The sequence below is a fragment of the Athene noctua genome, chromosome 1 (assembly GCF_965140245.1).
Source record: "Athene noctua chromosome 1, bAthNoc1.hap1.1, whole genome shotgun sequence".
NCBI classification, from domain to species: Eukaryota; Metazoa; Chordata; class Aves; order Strigiformes; family Strigidae; genus Athene; species Athene noctua.
Window position 1 is genome coordinate 74880613 of NC_134037.1, and position 18208 is coordinate 74898820.

General features: G+C 35.3%; 1 protein-coding gene across 1 annotated transcript in view; it reads right to left on the bottom strand.

Annotated features, from left to right (window-relative positions):
* STXBP5 (syntaxin binding protein 5) overlaps positions 1 to 18208 on the bottom strand; it is a 102776-nt gene that overhangs the window by 58492 nt on the left and 26076 nt on the right. Inside the window, exons 3-5 of the mRNA XM_074896592.1 lie at positions 13251 to 13332; positions 12320 to 12420; positions 533 to 667 (exon numbers count right to left, since the gene is read on the bottom strand). Coding sequence (XP_074752693.1) covers positions 533 to 667; positions 12320 to 12420; positions 13251 to 13332 — 318 coding nt within the window. The remainder of the gene's footprint in view (positions 1 to 532; positions 668 to 12319; positions 12421 to 13250; positions 13333 to 18208) is intronic.

Genomic DNA, 18208 nt, shown 5'->3' on the forward strand with positions numbered 1-18208 from the left:
AACAATGAAAATAGCTGTAAGATATACTTTGCTCTCGGAACAGGCTTATTTAAATTTACATTTTCAGCCACTACTTTTATAGTTAGCATGCATCAGCCCTCTTACAATGCATCTTTTTATACTTTGGGCTTTAACCCCAGAACTGCGGAAGTAACATGCCTGCCCAAGTACCAGCCACATCATGTTTTAACATATTTTTCTAGTTCTTTATCATCACAGATGATTTTTATGTCTATTTTTATATTGCCTATTTTGTTTATTTTTATGTCTATTCCTGGCACTATGATGAAACAGTGTTATAGGCAGGAACATATATTAACATTAACACTTCACATTTATGAGAATAAAAAATGGCTATTTACATAATAGGACTGTTTACGTGATTGTTTATGTACTTTGATTGTGTGTTTGGTGTAGTGAAAGTAATACAGAGGCCACTCTAGGTAACAAAGACATTTCTGCAACTGATGTGAGTAACATCTAGGACACCTCTGTTCCCTCCCCTCCACAGACAATACTTGATTAAACTCACAGTTCAATGGCTTTATTCCACATGATGACATAGCCTGAGAGTGTAAATGATTCCACATTGACAATGTGAATGTTTCCTCTTTCAGTGCCCACATATAGCCATTTACTTTGGAAAGGCAGATGACAAAATGTTATCCTGAAAGAGAAAGTGACCAAAAAAGGAATTAAAGTCTTTTAGATATCCTACACTTCAAGGTCTACATTGTCAAAAGGTAGAAGGAAACAGGCAAACAGGAAGAAATAAGACAAGTTACAGGTAGAGAAAAGTAGCAAAGCCAGTGCATGACAAAAGAAAGAAGACAATGTAAAAACTTAAACAAATAATAGAAACTAAGGTATTCTAAAACTGTTATCCATTCAGATAAAAATCACACAGCCACCTTCGAAAATTATCATACTGAATGTATATGCTCAAGATTGCTGTCATTTTAAACTTAAAATACAATTCTCCTATGTTATAATCTATCCTTTAGATATATTGTTATCTTATCCTTTAGATATATTGTTATGTTATCTATTATCTATCTATAATATTTCATGTTATAAATCTCCCTTTGAAATATATCTAATTACAAGAACAAAGGATTTTTAGAAGTTAGCCTAAGCAGATTAAGCAGACTTCAAGTGAGGAAACAAAAGCAGAAAAAGCCTAAGAAATGTAAGTTTACATGTTAACTCAAAGTATCCTCTAAAGAGCAACCTAAAACCAATCCTAACCAATTATAAAACTAATTTTAAAAGTACTTTAAATTTGGGGCTATTATTTTCCTTAAACTGCATTTTAATTTTCTATCTTATAATTTTCTGTTCTGTTAGAAGGAAGTACCTGAACAGAACCCAAACACTAATGACTGTTTGTACCAGCAGAGAGCTCTTCTTTGACCATAGCTGCAGCACAAATATTATTTGAAAACATGGTTATTTCTATCCTCTTGGTTCCGGCCAGTTTTTCTTCAAAATTGATAATGAAATAATGTCTGTAGGAACTAAAGCTTCTAAAGTACCTGATTCTTCTATACAACAGAAATACTAACGTGAAATTGGAGTCTAGAAACTGTCTGGAAACTGTAAACTCTAAACCATTTTAACCTGACATGGTCCAATACTGAAAGAAATTGCCAAAGTACTTGAACTATCAAACTTGGGGTTTCAGAAATGTTTGAGTGATAAGGTATAATAATTATTCAAAGGAAATTTTTCTGTCAGCTCTAATCCTTAGCTTTACAGATTGCTTTGTTCTTGTTTCTTCCCAGTTGCACTCTCTTCTTGCCAAATCCATGCATCACTTCACAAGTCCGTTAATAATTATTTATGCAAAGAACAGCTTTAGATCCTATGCATTAGATGCTCTATACGCACACTTCAGCAAATGCTAACAGCAATAACGAAAAAAGTGGTAAAGGCTAAAAAATGTTATTTTGTATTACAGGTTTCAGAAATTGTCTTCTGTAGTAATACTACCTGGGTTAAAAGCATACTTTTTCTATCACTAATTTCCTTCCATTTAGGAAATGCAGTTTGCTCAAGCAAATCTTAGATTTTCTAACTTGATTTCTTGTGCCTGAATATTTAAACCAAAAGGTTACACTAACCTTTTTCACTGATGCTTCACAGAAAAAGGTCCATATACAAGATGTAAAATGCTCTTCCAACTAACTGAACTTAGAGGTTGTAACATTTTTAAAAAACACAGTAATCTGCAAACACCACAGGTTAATGACTTGGGTTTCCCGTGTCCTTGACACAAATATTTTATTGGAAGCTAAATCACATACATCTGTACACGCACTTCCTCGGCACACCCCAAAACCTTACTGCCCAGTAATACAGCTCTCTCACTACAAGCACGCTGTGAGGAAGGGGAAAGAGATGCAGCATGAAAACATAAACCCCTCAGCATTCTGCAATACTACAGCTTCTTTTTGTGCCAGGACTCCACATGCCAGAAGTAGCTGTTAGACTGATCAGTTGGATCTAAAAACATGGCCTAGCAGCCAAAAATAATATTCAGGACAAGTCATGGGCCTGTCTGTCTTGATCTGTGAGTTAATATTGTCAATTACAGTTGTCCAATACTTTCATTCTAAAAACCAATCTATTTTGTATCATTTAAAGGTGAGCAAAAAATATTAAGTTGGGGCCACAACTTTGATTGCTATAGCAAAAGGGCAACACTAATTGTCCAACTCCTCAATACTCAATACTCTTACTGAATATGCAGCCATATTCCATTTACTGTCTCCTCAGTGCCAATGAGATTAATTTTGTCACAAGTTAACAAACAATGAAATGGTTCCACACCAGGAGAAAATAAGAATTGAACAAATAACTTCACAAAATGTTCACAAACTCTACGGCAAGAGGTTGAAGAGACTTCAAAAACTGCTAAATAGAGGCACATATAAAATAGGGTTCTTAACCTTACCCTTCAAAGTGTGCTTTCACCAGTCTTCTACAATCAGAAAAAAAAATCTCGTATGATTTCTATATAACCTAAAAATATTCATAGAGCTTTTATGTTTCACAGAACAACTGATGACAAGTTAAGTCCAAAAAGAATTTGTCATGCTGATCCTCCTATAATGAAAAATTGCCATTTCACCTTGAATATGATAAATGTTACTCTATTTGCAAATATAATCATTGGCTATTTCTTTATTTTCTTAATAGAAAAAGTATGTCTTCCAACTTTCAGAAATTCATTATTTGTCTGAAGTGATTAATTTCAGATAACTGCATTTATTTTAGCAATTTACAGAATAACATTTCCAACATTAAAGTCCATGTACTGAGCTTCTCTCTCTTCACTGATTAAGGATTTACCTTAAACTATGTAGGTTTAAGCAACACTGGAAATGTTGCGCCTCTCAAAAACTAAAATTCTGTGAAGCTCTGACCATCTGAAGGACCAACGATTACATACTAGCATGTCAACATACAGGCTACATCTGTTGGCCTCACTTGCTCTGTTGAAAATTGGACTGAGGATTAAAGGGATTCAAATTTGTTTTGGAGGATGGAAAAAGGCCAGTCTTCTTGGTGGTGAAGCAATACTTCCTTATTTAATACTTGGCCAAGGACAGCATATATTTATTTCTGAAAAATGCAGATTTTTCTGTCAGAAACCTATCTTTATGCCACCACAAGATTAGAATAATATACTCCATCACAACATATTTTAAGACCTACAGAAGTAGAAGTTGCCACATAATGCTCTGGCCATTTCTACAACTCAAGCATTCTTCCTCCTCTCTCCCTACCCACAAATGGATATGTATATAAATGTGGAAGATAGAATTAATTGTTGGGAACAGATCGAAAAGACTACAGATTCAACTCGAGTAAAAAATTTTTGCCAGTCTTTCTTGCACACAAACCCCAACTGCCTGAAAACAATGTATCAGTCAAAAGCAGAGTACCATACTCTTCTCCTGTATCAAGCCATACTGCCCAAAATACTGGAAGAGAAGCATCTGTAAAAAATAGACCAGTTTTTTTGCACCTAAAGAGACAGCCTAGCGACTGTCTGAGCCAGTCATCACAGAAAGCAGGCTTTTGCAGGCAGCTCTTTCATGGCATAACAGATTCCTCACGTTATCTCCAAGGAAATTCAGGCTACCTCGGTAAGTGTAGCACATTGAACCTTTAGTGTAATGCAAGTATTGTGCACAGCACATCATTCCGAATATTTTACTTCCTGATATCTCTGCAAAGAAAAAAAATCCCTTTATAGAAAAAAGCAATGCTTTAAAGAGGTTTTTCTTTTTAATCTGAAATCTACAGTATGATTTTAATATATGCTAACATCACTGCTAAAATGAGGTACTGTTATGCAACCCCAAAACAGTCAGGGTAGTTCTAAACTCTACCGCAGCTGTACTTTTCCCTAAGCACAAAATCTTCCTCCTCACTGCATACATATTTGCAAAGCCACTCCTTATCCTGTCAGCCCCTTCCAAAAAAAAAAAAAAAAAACCCCACAAAAAATTTTTCTTTCCTGTGAAATGAATTTGTAAGAGTTAAACCAATAGTTCATGAAAACAAAACTATATACAGAAAACCCAGCAGTACACTAGCAGTGAAAAACACTGATAAAAGAACCCTCAAAAATTACTTCTTGTTCTTATTGTACTTAATTTGTGTAACATAATAATAGAATACTGTAACATAATAATAATAATAATATTGTAACATAGTTTGTGCTGTTACTTATGGGAAAGTATTAACAGTGACAGGAGAGTCTTTAAGAATCCTTGCAGTAGGTTTACGTAGGTTTACGAACAGCTTCCTTCTCAACTGCTGACCATGTGTCTTTTCTGATAATCTGTCAAAGTTGGTTAAGAAAAAAACTTAACTGTGGTTGTTTCACAATGTGTATCAAAGTAGTTATTATAGCAAGTGATAGTACTCCCTAGAGGAATTTAATTACAGAAATATCAAAGAATATAATTTATTAAATATTTAAGTCAAATAATTAAGCTTTTAAGGGAGATATTAATTAAAAATGACAGGCTGTTATCTTGAGTATATTATTATGAGAACAGAAATCCTAAATTAATCTTTACCTTTTCTTAGTCTACTGCATTATGAAGTATTATACATTCTTCAGAATTTTCCACCGCTTCAACAAAGCACAGTGACAAATACTTTGATGAATGACAAACACTGATAAACGATTTTATTTTTAAGTCAGTAAACCTATTTCTAGAACCTCAGCCTATCATTATAGGTCTGCAGTTACTGTAATTACACTAGCTGCTCAGACCAGTACAGAATAAAAATTTTCTAAAAAGTATTAAGCTGCTACAGTTGTATTCTGCATACCTCTATCTTCAACCTTTCATGCATGAGATAGCCACCATGTAAAATTCAGAAGCTGAAAAGTTTAATTCTTATGTTAGCCTAGACTCCATGTCCATGGTCTCTTGCCAAGTCTTCAATGGGCATAAAACATCAAGAGCCAATGTCAGAATGACGTACTGATGGAAAAAAGCAGTGGCTATGATTTTGCCAGACTGCTGTAAGGGGTCCACTTCCAGATCTGGTAACTGCAATAATCTTAAAATACCTACCCTGCATGACAAAGGCCTGAGGGGGCAGAAGGCACACGCAGAGGAAAAACTCCTCTTAATGTATCCCTAAATTGTCCCCACAAAAGAACATGTGGATAAGTGCAGTATATCATAGAAACTGGACCAGGTACTTCAATTCCATTTATATCCCATAATAGCACTCCAAATATGTTCATTTGAAGGGCTGCCTCTAAAGGCAGCTGAGAAGTACCTATGTTCAGTATCCATGTTGTGGTGTACACTAGTGGTGTCAAGATGGAGTAATGGGGAAGGCAAGAGCCAAGAACAGAAATAAAATTGTCACCACTGATGTGATCAACACTAGGGACATTTAGATCCTTCTGCAGAAAAAGACTCAACTTTAGAGGGTTTTTTAGGTTGCTGCAAGTATTTGCATTTTTAAGATACAGTGTTCCTAATATACTTCACAGCTTACATGTTCCTTCCTTTATGGAGTCATATTTCACCTCCCATTTTAAGATGGCTTTTCAGGTTTCAGATGTACTTCACTCAGAAGGGGTCTCTATGTTTTTATTTATACATTAACAGAAACGGGATGTTTCACTGCTTGTAACGCTGACAAAAGACCTATGCACACATGCCTTGACGCAACTGATTTGAAAACTAAGATAATTTTTTAATATTGAAGGAATTCACACCACTATTGATAAAACCCCAGCACTGTTGGTGTATCTGACATGACTCAAAAAGTAACCAGACCTTTAGCATCAGAAGACACTTGGGTCACTTGCAGTTCAGGCTAAACGTTTTATCTGGGAAATCAGACTACAACTTAAAAAAAATGGCCATGTCAGATGTAGCTTTCCCATGGGAGACAGAAGAATTATGCCCATCACTGTAAGAGAGAAGTCTGTCAGACAGGCAGGATTTAAAGACTAGAGGTCGAATTCAGCCCAGGAACATGGCAGATGGCCATTATATGCCTCATACCACTGTGAAATTCAGTCTGCAAGGAAACAGCTAACAGAACAACAGAGACAGGTTTTTTAAAAACTTTTTAGTAGAAACCTGAAATCTCAGTGTAATAGGAAACAGCACTTCAGTTCTGTCTCAGTGCTAAAGGCAGTAGAAGGCAACAGATGCAACTGCAGTTCCATCAACTGCACTGACACATGGAACTTTACATGTATGCACAAGCCTCAAGAAAATGTTTTTCAAAGGAATCTGATGTTGAATGAAAGAGACACATCTGCAGCAAATCCAGTCAGTCAAGAAGTTATTTTTCTCACTTCTTGAAACACGATAAAACTCCTAATTACTTTATCTAGTGGATCACCACTGAGTAACATTAAGCCTACCAGGTAAAAGAAGTCTTTATATGACACCATCATAGCAAGCGGAGTCAGTGATCATTTCCTTTCACTCTCAAGAAGAAAACCAGTTAAAAAAAATGTAAACAACTTAATTATGCATTAAAAACTTAGTTTTGTTGCACATTAGACTTGTACTTGGTATATCATTGACTTTGCAAAGACTTCAAATATTTAACTTTTCAACTATTGTTTGGACATGTATCTGTAATCCTTCTGTAGTTATGCTATAATCCTACCCCAAAACATTTGGCAAAAGGGAAGAAGCCAGCCCTCAAACAAAGGCTGGAAGTGAAACAGTGATACTGATAAACAGAAAGGGGAAGAAAAAAACACAACCAAAAACCCACAAACAATGTCTATCAACACCTGCTCTCACAGGCAAGAAAACCTGTATGTCCTTCTGCTATCCACAAAGTGGCAGAATTGGTCAGTTTATAAATTCAGTGAGGTAGAAGGAAAAATTTTCTCAACTACTGTCTGCTAAAACATGGCCTAGGTACAAAGTTACAGTATCTAACAAGATAAGGTGTGTGTCATTTATAAGTTTTGTTTATTAATAACGACATACAAGTGGGATTTTTCATTCACTGTAGACAGTCTGTGTTTTAAACACAATGCTAAAATTACTGTTTACAGCAGGATACACAACCAGCTATACTTAAAAGCATAATTTTGTAACTCTGAATTGTGCAGTTTCATGCTGAGGAAAACTATTTAAATCCCACAGCACAGAAGTTGACATATTAAAAATTTAACTGCTATCAAGGCACACAGTGATCAATATGCAAAGCACTCACACAATAAACAGTTCTATTTTTATGCTATGATTGTGGTTCATGTCTTTATGCTAAACCACAAAGCAAGTAATCTATTTACTATTTCTTCTGGCATTAGAACAGGTAATCTCAGCTCAGGAAGAATGCGGATCTTGGGTGTCTGAACATGTTTTTCATATTTGTACATGAAGCTGATTGATCTGTGGTTCGGTTTGTGGCAAAGGAGACTCAAATTTGACATCACACCATTACTTTTTTGCTTTTTCTTTTTAAACTTAGGCAGTCTGTCACTTCACCCTCTCTTAAATGCGTTCTATGAAAGTCCCTGGCTTATTAGTGATGTGTGTTTGACCTTTCACACCTTAGATCAGCACAGAGTTTAATAGTACCTGCATGGCAAGAAAACTAAAGCCAGCTGGGCATCTCTCTCACTACACACTTTCAATATTTACTCTAATATAAAGTGCTAACTATGCTTATTTCTGAGTTAATCTGGCCTAACATTAACATTTGCTACTAAGTCAAAACAAATTTGACATGAAGCTTGCATTACCTGTGAACACCTCATTTTATTATGGGTAGGATTTTTATAGATATGTGGATGACAGAGAAACTACATTGTAATTCACTGAAGAAATCTTAAAAGAAGTACAAAACCTAGGATTCTAAAGAAGTTCACTCACTGAATTGTGCATTCTGCAAAGAGGTAGTACTTACACACTTTTAACTTGCGTGGCAAGTCATGCAAGCAACACCCCTCATGTAAGCATCATTATGCCTTTTTTTCCTGGCCCCTACATGCTGCTTCCCAGCCACAAAACAGTGGCCAAGCTTAGTATGACATTGGTTTAACATCTTCTAACTTTTGTTTAGTAACCAGACCATGAAGCAGCTGAAAAACCCACACAAATACAACAGGAACAAAAGGCTAGAAAATTTGCAAAACTAGCCTGTTTTGCACTGTGCTTCTGACATCTGCCAGTAATTTCAAATAGCAGATTTGTTATACATCAAAAACTTAATCAGTCACCAGTTCAGAAGACTTGCCTCAAATTACTAACCATCACTAGTACAAAAGGCAGTCAAGATCAATGACTTTAATAAATGTCCAGTTTCTTATATACATAACTCATGTAAAGATTCAACAGAAAGCAGCATCTTTAAAAGACTCTTGGCCACTACTTCTGAAGAAATGTTTTGCTCAAATCTAAAAAGCTGTGAGTTACCCAATGAAGACATTTTCCACATCTCAGAAAAAAGTCTCTAAGGGGCATATAATTATTTTTAAAAGAAAAAACAACTCTTTCTCACCTCTCCCTGTTCCTAAAATTCATGAGTAGAAAAGCAAGAGTTCACAATACTGTCCAGGCATATACTAGAGACTGCATTCTGAATTAGTTTACACATAATTTAATACTCTAATTCAGTGTTCAGGTAAGTATACAAAATAGTTAACACATGATACAAGCATTTATAAACAAGCTATGTCTGTTTTTTATTTCCTATTTGAAAGATGTTCAAAACAGGTCTGAGAGCAAGCTGGCCAAAACAGATTACCAACAGGAGAACAAATATGAAATCTAGAAATTGCATTGTTAAACATTGGGCAGTAATCATTCCATATGGTTAAAAGCAGGGAATTAGCCAGAGCTGATAAAAGGCTATGCCAGTAGAATACAGAACTCATTAACAAGTCATAGCCTTATTTTTTCTATTATCTTTTTTTAAACATAGTTCAAGAATAGTTTTCAAGACTAGAATATACTTCAATCTGGGCAGCCAACTCCTACAAACAACCTTCCACTTCACATCAAATCCTTACACATTAAAGTCTGACTTGGAAACAAAACCTGAATAATAATTGGCCTGTGACATGTTGAGCTTAAACAGGAGACAAATATTGCTTTTCTGCTACGGGAGTATCTGGAAGTGTGTTGACAATCAGATATATAATTTTAAACCTTAGCATCTACAGAGTCCTAGAGCAAATACTGATGTAAGTGGAAGAGTTGCTGCAGTCATGAAGTAAGATTTGACTTTGTTTCCCCTCCAAGGACATTTTTTCCAGTTTGTTAACTTATTATTTTACCCAAATTAATTTCCAAGAGATACTGAAATTCCCTATACAAGCTGATAAATTAAAGTACCACTAGAGAAGACATTGCTACAAGGCTCTGTTGTAGTATTTAATATTTTAAATAATTCCTGTTTGAGATATTAGTTATCCTTATAAGCAAATTTTAGTCCCACAACATAAATTATTTAAGGTTTTATTAATTAAGTATCTAACAACTTGGCACTTGTGAATTGAGAAGATCCAGTTTTATTCGTGAACACTCTTCTCAAACTTAGCAGTTAATACATATCATAAAGCTGACCTAAGCAAAGTCCATTTACTTCAAATTCACATATCAAACCTATTAGGTATAATTAATTACTAAGAACTCTCAGTGTTATAAAGGCAGTATTTAGAATTATACAGCAGTGAATTTATGCAATTCTTTAAAGTTCAAAATCAAGATCATTCCCTAGTAATGAGATTACACTGTATTTTATAAAGCTTTATTTTATAAACTAGTCCAAAGAAAACAGAGTATATGAAAACAGTTACCAGTCATCCAGGATGACTTAAGTGGCTATGACAGCATGTGGTTCTGGGATCTTAAGTGTTCTGGCTATTTCTATATGCTATTAAAAGGGATACTTTAAAGACTAAAAGCACTACTAGAAGAATAAGCCCTTGTCTTAAACCGTATCTTCACAGCTCTTGGTAACTATGGTGCTCTCATTACCTATTTTAGCAAGGCACAGGTTTTACTCGAAAAAATCAGTACCCTGTCCAAAATTAATAACAAATAAAAACCACTAAAGTGACATGAGTGACATGACTCCTTTCTGCCTCCGCTCCTCTTTCTGGTAAGAGTTCACAGTTCAACTCTCTACAAGTTTTGCTAGCGAGAATATCACATTTAGAGGAAAAGGATGGTTTAAAACTTTCACTCTGTTTAACCAAAGATATCCAAATATCTAAAACTCTAAACCAGCTTCCAGCAAATTTGCACACAGTCAGAATTACATTCTCAGGTATCTTTTTTAAAGTATTAGTTAGAAATCAATGTTGAAGTGGGGTTTCAGGCTGCAAATCCAAATTTTATACTTACTTACCTAAGTGCTACAGGTAAGAGAAAAGTCATTTAAGAAAAGAAGGGGGAAGGGAGAGGGAAAAACTCTGGTTTGGATACACCACTGCATCTCCTATAGTCGGACAATCTTCATTAAACCGAAGTTGTGAATTGCATTTCTCTTTAATTGACTTTTATGCTGCATAAAGGAACACTGCCACTCCTCTGGAACAGAGAATTTTTCTCTCAGAGCTTTCTGTTTTGTGCATAACAGTTTCAAATCACAGAATGGCATGGGTCTGAAGGGGCCTTTAAAGGTCATCTACTCCAACCCCCCCTGACATGGGCAGGGACACCTTCCACTAGACCAGGTTGCTCAAAGCCCCGTCCAGCCTGGCCTGGAACACTGCCAGGGAGGGGGCAGCCACAACTGCTCTGAGCAACCTGTTCCAGTGTCTTACTACCCTCACAGTGAAGGATTTCTTCCTTCTATCTAGCCTAAATCTATCCTCATCCAGTTTAAAACCATTACCCCTTGTCCTATCCCTACAGGCCCTAGTATAAAGTTTATGCACAGTGATCATAGAAATAACCTCAAAAGGGACTTGGAATCACTTAGTCCTCTACCCCAAAATAACCCAGTAATCTGCATTTATGTTATTCCTGGCAAATTTTTTTTACAACCTGCTCTTTAAAACAAGGTTACTCTATAACCCACCCAACAGTCTTTTTAGCACTTTGTATCACATTACATTAGCAGGTTTTACATAAATATTTAACATACATCCTACTATTGCTATCCATTACTTAAACCTTGTTACTTCCTGCCCTATTCAACAGAGGTAAAACTAGCAGATTATTCTGTGTTCTTGCTAGTAGTATCCTTTGAGGCCTCAAGTCAGCCCATCTCTGAAGCACACTGCTCAAAAGCAGACACAGCCTTCCAGTTGAGACTTTACCCATACTGGAAAGAAGGGCTATTTTGCAAAAGGCAAGGACTACTTGTTATTAAAACAGACACACTTTTTTTCCCCAAAATTTAATAAACTCACTTTTAGAAATTTTAGAGGCGCTCTAACACTGTAGAATTCCAGTTTATCATCAAGAGGAGAAAAACTTCCATTAAAACATTGAATTAATTTTCCTGTTGTCCTGTTAGTGCACACACATACACATGCACTTTCTTCTGTTCCAAAATTCCTTTGGAGACATACACTGAAAGTCTTCTAACCCTCCACATTTTAAATATATGAAAATTGATGTTCAGCAATGCAATATGCGAAGTGATAGAAAAGTCATCTCAGTTTAGGTCACTAGTATGTCTACTCAAGTACTTTGGGCCCTAACAGCCTGTACTCAAACTCAATGTAAATCCATTTTCGATTATTTAACAAGTTATGAATTGGACTGCATTGATAAATCTGATCTTACAATAGTGCATGGTGTGATGGTAAGGTGCAAAGCAATAATAAACCAATCCCTACCGTTCTCTGTTAAATTTGAGTGAATGAAGTATAGCAGGTCTCTTCTGACGTAAATTCCACAGGTGTAAGGTATCATCAGCCAAGGCACTCACAAGAGCTCCCTATGAGAAATAAAAAATTTTAGTCAACTTATTTTCATAACCCAAATAACAGTGTATCATCACAGTAGAAATAGTAGATATTTTCTACCAGAATGAATAAGTATTTATAAGCATGCATATCAACACCATAGCACAGGTAAGTTTTAAACGGTAGAAATAACTGATGCGATCACATGACATGCAGCTCACTCCCATTTGGTTCAGTGCTATACTGAGGTGCAATGGGGAAGAAACTTTTTCCAGCATGTGCACATCAGTTCCCTCATGCCCACCTCTGTAGAGGAATTAAGCAAAACACAGCTGCTCATATCTATGTGCTGACAAAGTCAGTGAGGTTTGACTTCACCGTTCCTCTGAACTAGAAGTCTCTCTACAAGTCTGACGTCTGCTAGCTCAAGAACAGCACTCTGTCAGTTCTCAGCTACTATACCCCTAGAAAAAACATTTGAAATTACTGAGGGATCATTGCTCAGCTCATGTTTAAAACAGTAACTCCATCAAAATAAACTACTGAAACTGTTAGTAATGAAAAAACATACTTCACTACTTCAAGAGATAACTTGCAATATTCAGTGACATGAATAAATATTTCTAGCAAAAAAGTTTTTGCTTATAGCAAGAGTACTCTAGAGACAAAGATATTTTCAGCAGTTAGTCAAGCATTTTCTAAAATTAAAAAAGTTAATTTATTTATAATTGTTATTACCATTTGCCATTCATGCTAAGAGCCACTTGTGTTAGCTGATTTTGATGCTTGGTTAATGAGAAATTGAAGAAAACACACTCTGTATCTTCTCTTAATTATGGAACATATATATCATTTTACTAACCTCATTAATCAGGAACTGAAGTTGGATTACTGCAGCTCCACTGTCATGTTGGCAGTAGCATTCAACTCCTGGCCGACCAAAGCTAGAATTGGTACCATTAAGGAATAATTGTTGTATGTAACATAGGAAAAAAACCTAAACACCTTAACCTTGTCACTATCACTAATACCATATTCAAACAGGTTAGCATCCTGCTTCTAGCTAGTGCATTTAACCACACAGAGCTGACTGATCACCAAAAAAAAAGAATTTTTAAACAACACAGAGTAACACAAAAAAGTTAAAAGGCTCACCTTCACTATCCACACAGAATATGAAAATTATGTATAAATACTTATTTAAGGGATTCTTCATTAATGAGAACATAACAGAATGATGAAGCAGTTATTTTAGTAGTGTTAAATGTCAGGACTAGTATAAGAGGAAGTTAATCTAAACACGCATCATAATCAAGTGATCACATTTTTCAAGTGTTAAAGAAGCTTTCTCTCCTTTCTAAACATTACTTATGAATGTTTATTGATGACAAATGAAAGAAGAGTGGAATAATGCAAGGCATGTTAAAAAAAAATAAATCTGTTGTGACAGAGATAAAAAGCTAAATAGCCAAAATACGGAGGGGTCAATGGGAAATTATGTATAATGTAGATTTCCAGGATCTCTGTAGCAAGACCTCCTGGATTCACACCAACTGTAAGGTAACAAATTTTGTTCATTTTCCCTCTCATACATAGACCAGTTCTATACTTCCATAATGAATATCAAATAGAAGCAGCAGCAACACAGATTCTTTCAATTCTCCATACTCGATTCATTTATTAGTTGCAAAAATTCTGTATTTCAAATGTGGTTATTCCCTTCCTTCTGATATGAAATTAAGGAAATTCTTCAACCTCTAGGAGGCAGCAGAAATAACACAAATCCAGATGAATTATGCAAAGCAGTAAGTATTTCGTCATTATAGTATGCCAATGGTTTCTGGAGTATAATTAATCAAAGAGCTGAACGCTTCTTGTTTTAAACAGGTATCCTAGTATTTAGAAGAAAGGAATCATTCCAAAGATGTATTCAAAACAGGGAATTTGTTCTCTCAATATACACTAGAAATAAAACAGTACAATTCTTAACCATTCTTCAAGTTTTCCATTTACTGAGAAATCGTTGATCAAATTCAAATACTCTTAAAAATATATATATTCACACTAGAGACAGTTGAAAGGCTGAAGAGACAATTAGGCTGCGTGCAAATTGAAACTCAAACATATTTGCTCAGCCTCTAAAGTGGCAAGACAAAATGTAAGTAAAACTACAATGGGAACAAGTCCACTTGAACACACCACAGTATTTTAACTTTTAAACTTCAATCACATTCTTCTCCTAGACCAATGAATCTCTATAACATCCAGCTAAGTGATAAGAGATATACTAAACAGATGTTGAATAATCCAGCAAACTTAATACCAGATTTCTTCCTGAAAGGAATTAGTAATTTAATTTGGTTCTGGCATGGAAGGGCTTAGAGAGCCAGCTTGCCTCACCTGTTTTTTCCCTTGTATTTTAAATTCTTATCAATATGTTTCCTGTACAAAGACAACTTCTGTATTCCACTGACAGTTTATAGCTCTTAAAAAAAAAGTTTATAACTTGTGGGGGGTGGGGTGGGGTTTTGTCCCCATAAATGATACCTTCCTACACAAACTCACAATACTTTTAATGTAAAATCATTGCTTCTGCATTAACTATGGATTGACTACACAAATTGCCAAACTGGAAGAAATATCCCCAACAAGGAATACCAGAAGCTCCAGAGCAGATTTGCTTCTGACTTGCTCATGTTTCTGCATTCACCTAAATTAGCATTTCCAGAAATAGACAAAAAACATTTTCTAAAAATTAAATTCAGATGTTAACAGGAACTGAATTTTAAAACTTGTTAGTTATCTGCACTGACACAGGTAGTTTTCTAACCAAAGAAGATTTCTTCCCTGAACATCATCTTCCAACATAATTCAATGTAATTAGTTCATTCACCCACCCAGAGTTTATTTTGAATTGAAACTTTGCAGCTACCTTGCCTCAAAACAAGAGAAGTATGTACCCAGAAAAACAGAGAAGCCCATGGATTCCTCAAGTTACTCCAACCTTCAAATTCTATCCCTCAAACGCTTTCTTTAAGCACTTCTGATGCAAATATTTCTGGAAGCACTGTCATAACTAGCCAGTAAAATTTTCAATATTAAGAATACTCCAGTATTTCTTTAAATAAAATATCCTTTTGCATTTTTCAGGACACCTAAACCAGTTCTCTCTCCAGAAATCATTAAATATGCAGCACTAAGTTTACACAAGCTTTAAATATACAGAGCAAGTTTCTTTTTTGACAAAAAATTCACATGCAAATCTGAAAATAGAGTTTGGTCTCTTTTACAGTGCTTACAGTTATAAAAAAAAATAAAAATAGCCCTTGCAGCTAGTCCCATTTAGTTCCTTCACCCAAGGATTATGTCATCTGCACTTTTTTACCTAGTAGCTAAAATTATTCTTCTCATCTCAAATTAATATCATCCTCCTAACCAGCATTAATCTTCTTTTCTAAAGTAATGCAAAGCCTCCCAGTTTTGCAGGGTATGCCAAGTTGAAAAAGCATGTCAAATACTGACTGTATAAGGATAATAATACATGCTCGTTTCAGTACATGTTAAGCATTTCTCAACTACACAAAACAGGCAGCATCCTAGGGAATGCAGTTTGTCCAAATTCTCTATACTTGCCTATGTGTCCTTAAGGCAAAAGAGCTCACTGTACTAAGCAGTGATCATCTACCGCATAGTAGTCCCCAAAACAAACAAAAATTATAATGAATAATGACAAGATGGGCAAAGCACTTTAATTTTGTAGACAGGAAAAACTCTGCCAAAGACCTAGGGCAGCTACAGAGTCAGTTTTCTAATCAAAGACTCATCCTTCTTTGTTCACTTCCAAGCATTCCTTGCTACTATTCCTGCTTCATCCCCTATCCCAAATATTAACAAATTGGATAAATTAACAGCTTCTCAGATGTACCTTTGAATATTGCTTCTGTGTTTCCCACTGCCATTAGGAAATTAACCCCGGAAAACACTAGTATTTCATTGTCTTCACTGTGTTTTTTTGAAAAAGCAAGTGAGAGATAAAAGCCAAGGCTGAGAGAAGGAAGAGATAACGTACTCATGTCCTAACGTCAGTGTTCACTTTCATAACTGCTAGAAGAGCAGATCATACATAAGAAAAGCACAGTAGCACACTAATTCAATATTGCATACTGACACTGTTTACTTTAATTTGTGAGAAAAGACACAAGTTCCAAACTGCTTTTTTTCCCAGACAAGCTTCAGACCTAAGTCTACACTTTTCTGCAGACAAAATTAAAGCATTTCAATTATGATATGTGAGTTCTCTCTGTAAAATATTATTTTAAAAATTATTACTATTATTTATAGCTTATCTGCATAGGATCAACCCAGTGCACTTTAGAAGTTTCATTTTGAAAGAAAAAACTAGTTCCAGAATATTTATGAAAGCCTCAGAAAAGCAGTCTTTTTTTTTAAAAAAAAAAAAAAATTTTAATTGAAGCTACTTTAAGTAGATCTAGGGAATATTGGGGGGTTCTTCACCTGTGGTTGACCCATCTGACATAGGAGACAGTTGCAAAAACTGCAGCTATCAATTTAACCCCTAGCATGGGTTTACTATGTATACAGATACACATTTATAATATAAATTACCTTCCAAACTATCACCACACAGATATTTGCATCTTCATGTCATTACACGGCTATAAAAAGTTTTGATAGTACAGTACAACACACAGACCATGTTCCTATATTAGATTTGACACTGTTAACAATAGTTTCAGACTAAGACAAATCTGAAACTGTACCAGCTTTTAAAAATCATTCCTAGATAACCTCTCAAAACTGTAGCTGTAACACCTCACAGTATTTAAACATTTGACAAGTCTGATGCAACAAATAGATCTTCAACTAGAGGATATGAATTACAAATCACTGAGTGATCTACTGCCCAGTATTCGTATGTTTACCAGCCTGTAGCATATAGCGCTCCAGGACTGCATATTATACCTGCACATTTTACTATAGTCATTGCTATATAGCAGTTTTACACTTATTCAGACACTGAATAATTTTTATAGACAAAGCCAGCAGTTATTTTGCACAGTTTTATATGGGCTTTGTTTGTGGTCCCCAAGAATTATGATAACATAGAAAAAACACACAATGATGGTGAGATTTCCAAATAGTATTTTAAGTATATAAAGATTGGAAGTCTGTCTGGTACTACTCACCACTGTCAAGTCTGGATACAATCCAACAACATAAAAACCAAAGACTTCATTTACATCAAGTTACAGTACCATAAAGTCCTGGTGAGACATCTAAGCAGGACTAAACCAGTACAAAAGCAGCTTCCCGCAACTTCCCCGTTTGTCAATCTTACCTGTCCCCAAACCTAATCAGTACTATTACTTGCACATACGAAGTGTGATCTCTCACAGAAACAATTTCATAAAGAACCATCTATCAAGAGACACAGCTATTTAGCAAAAGGGTTATTCAAAAAGTCAGAAAGTACTACAAGTCAACACTGTCTACAAAACTAACTTTGATCTTTCACATCCATGTATTACCAAACAAGATAAAACAAAAATCCACAAAACACTTTGGGGAGAGGTTTAGACTTCACACCAAACCTGATATGGTATATCACATCAATATTTTTCAAAAACTGTAGTCTTTTAGTTTCCTTCTAAAGCTTTACATCTGCAGAGCATCTTACTGTGTTTACATCACTCAGCTAAGTACATCTTTATTCCTCCCCAAGTCTCAGTATTTATGGCCACAGAAGTATACAATAGTATTTGTTAACATTTCAGATGTACTTTTCTATATGTAACAGCA